The sequence below is a fragment of the Glycine soja genome, chromosome 15 (assembly GCF_004193775.1).
Source record: "Glycine soja cultivar W05 chromosome 15, ASM419377v2, whole genome shotgun sequence".
In the NCBI taxonomy this organism is placed as follows: Eukaryota; Viridiplantae; Streptophyta; class Magnoliopsida; order Fabales; family Fabaceae; genus Glycine; species Glycine soja.
In genome coordinates, this window is record NC_041016.1 from 16,661,994 (window position 1) to 16,664,826 (window position 2,833).

Here is a 2,833-nt window from a genome sequence, read left to right on the forward strand (position 1 = left end):
TAATTCATGTAATTGATGATAAGATTTTAATTTGGTGTAGCTAGTTGTTTATTTATTAAACTTATTATTAAATTTTTCCATCGTCCATCAAATTATGTCCTTACAATTATAGATATTTTATTTTGTAAAAATGAAAATATTCATGTTTAATTATTTTATCTTTTTACGTACATACTATTATTTTGATTTTATATATAAGGTATACAGAGGCAATTTTTATACGTCAAAGATTTTATCAATTAACCTAGTATTTTTTTTTTAGAAAGGAAATTAACCTAGTGTTAACTCACAGAAAATCTCACTTTAGCATAGAAATTACATGTTAAATACCAAAAGAAGCAAGGTTCGTGTAGAATGGTTCCCCAGTCTAATTAGCTGCAAGGGAAATATCCCCTTGAATGCAATATATATGCTAGTACCCCATCCCACACCCGAATGCGCATTCCAGTATATATATATATTAATAGTACGAGACAGCAGTGATCAAACTCAACCACATGCCTCACAAAAACTAGGGTGAAACTTTACCAAAATGCAATAACATTGAGATGTCAATAGTCTGATCCCAACAATTAAACCTTCAAATAATTAAATTTACCTTCAAATAATAATATATGAACACCCACTCGGTGCATACACCTAGCTACTTGCCACTCTTCAGTATTTCTTTCAATTGACCTCCTTCTTTTGTCACAATATATAATCCACTCCTTTATCTCTTCATCTCTCTAGCTAGGTGTAGAATAATATTATTTTTCTTTTACTTTATACATATTGCAAAACACTCTGTCCCTTCCATTCACGTAGAAATGATAAAAAAGCACAACATGGTTGAAAGAACTTGTCCACCTTATTACTTCACCATAGGAACTAGCAAAAACAATTATCACGGTCATTGTGTATTTCATAGGCTACCTGTCTTGGCACGACAAATTAAACTTAGATAACCTCACAACTTTAGGTCTAATCACAGGATTTGGAGATTCCGTGGGATTGGTACCTACGGAATTTTCGGAGTACCATGGAGATTGAACACTAGACATGCTAGTTGTTGTCATACTTGTGCTTGGAAATTCGTTCTTATTGTTTTGGTTCTCTTCTGCCTCCTTTCTCAAATAGGTATTCCAGTAGTTCTTGATCTCTTCTTCGGTGCGTCCTGGTAATCGTCCAGCAATGATAGACCATCTGCGGCACGTATAGTTACTTAAACAACCAATCAATAATGAAAGAACTAAACATTTTTATCAAAGCTATTGTTCTCTAAACATAAATCAAGTTACATTAAACCCATTTTTAACTAAACTTACAAAGTCAAGTTGAACCAAACTCCTTGTCTGTACTTAGATTTAACATATCTTATGTTGAATCTGTTTTCTCTTTATAATTGATAATACTGCTTTGTTTTGCATTTCAAAAAAAAAAAAAAAAAAAAGAGTTCAACAAAACTTCACTTTTAAAACTATAATCCAAACACAAAATTTGGCTCAGGCTTAATTGCGGTTTTAGTTCTCATGCAACTGTGTTTGGGGAATTTTGGCCTCTTAATAATTTTTAGTTGCTCAAATTTTGGTTTCCATACTCTTAAATTGTACATCGTAATTAAAACATGATATAGGAGGTGATGATGAGGGTCGGTCTCAATTTTTGTTCTTACAAACTTTTCAGGGTCGGTCTGAATAAGTCCCGGCTTAAATTAGTTTATTTTAGAGAAATATATTAGAAAAATTAGAAAACTTGAAAAAAGACACGAATATATCTGAAAAAAAAAACTAAAACTAACGTCCAATAACTTAAATTTCATGAACCTGTATAGAAAAACAATGACAGGTGATTAATTGGATATGTATAGGAGATTAAGAATTACTAGGATTAAAAATTCTTCTACTTCTCAAAAATTTGAGAAGAATCGAGTAAAGCGCAGTACCTATTCCCCAAGAGCTTATGCAGTCTGATTATGAGTTCATGTTCATCTAAAGAAATGTTTCCTCTAGATATGGTTGGCTTAAGATAGTTCAACCATCGTTGTTTGCAACTCTCACCACATCGTTTCAAGCCTATTTAAAGCAAATAAAAGAAAAATTAAGGAAAACAATAAAATAAAACAAAAATGCAAAGGAAAATGGTAATTATAATTAGACTTCTGCACTTTCTGTTTATACGTTATATATGTACCAGCTCTTTTAGGAAGGTTTCTCCAATTTCCTTCTCCACGGACTTGAACATAGTTCAAAAGAATTTCGTCTTCATGAGAAGACCAAGCTTCTTCTTTTTCAGCACTGTCGTCCTTCGTTTCCATGTGGGAACCTGAAAATGCATCATATTTTATCTGTTTGCTGCATTTATAACCATATGAAAAGAAAGGCTTCAAAAAAGCTAAGGACAAAAGTTTCTCTGTCGGTCATTATCATCACTTCACAACATATATTTTATATGAATAAATTACCTCGTGGTTAAACTCAACTTCGTATTCAGTAGGTATTTGTAAGTTTGTTAGTGTCATCACCTTCTGATTCTGACTGTTGTTAATAATTCACCAAATATTAATAATATCACGAAAGCTCAATTGTACCTGTGACAGCTTTTCCGCAATGTAGAATTGTTTGCTATTGATATGTTTGATTAATGGAGAAAAAGTGGGAGAAAAGAAAATAGAATAGAAGAAAAATACATGGATAATAAATTATTCTTTTCGTAATAATACATAAATTAAGTTACTTTTTATTTTAAATATTTTATTATTACTTTTTTCTATCTATTCCTTTTTATTGCATCAAAAATTCTATTATACCTATAATTTTATTTTATTTTTTTCTTTCTCTAAGTGTTGGATGAC

The 2,833-nt window shown here is 31.0% G+C and overlaps 1 protein-coding gene across 1 annotated transcript; it reads right to left on the reverse strand.

The window, feature by feature from the left end:
* Positions 1-523: 523 nt before the first annotated feature.
* LOC114387395 (transcription factor TT2-like) lies at positions 524-2,318 on the reverse strand. The gene is made up of 3 exons (XM_028347577.1): positions 2,173-2,318; positions 1,925-2,054; positions 524-1,185 (listed from the first exon to the last, which is right to left on the reverse strand). The coding sequence occupies exons 1-3, from the start codon at positions 2,294-2,296 to the stop codon at positions 912-914; spliced, it is 528 nt and encodes a 175-aa protein (XP_028203378.1). The 5' UTR covers positions 2,297-2,318; the 3' UTR covers positions 524-911.
* Between the last annotated feature and the right edge of the window lie 515 nt (positions 2,319-2,833).

Coding starts and splice junctions, on each gene's coding strand:
- LOC114387395 (XM_028347577.1), bottom strand. CDS start 2,296: ATGGAAACGAAGGACGACAGTGCTGAAAAAGAAGAAGCTTGGTCTTCT. Junction 2,055..2,172: donor AAACCTTCCTAAAAGAGCTG/GTACATATATAA, acceptor TGCTTTAAATAG/GCTTGAAACGATGTGGTGAG. Junction 1,186..1,924: donor CATAAGCTCTTGGGGAATAG/GTACTGCGCTTT, acceptor TACGTGCCGCAG/ATGGTCTATCATTGCTGGAC.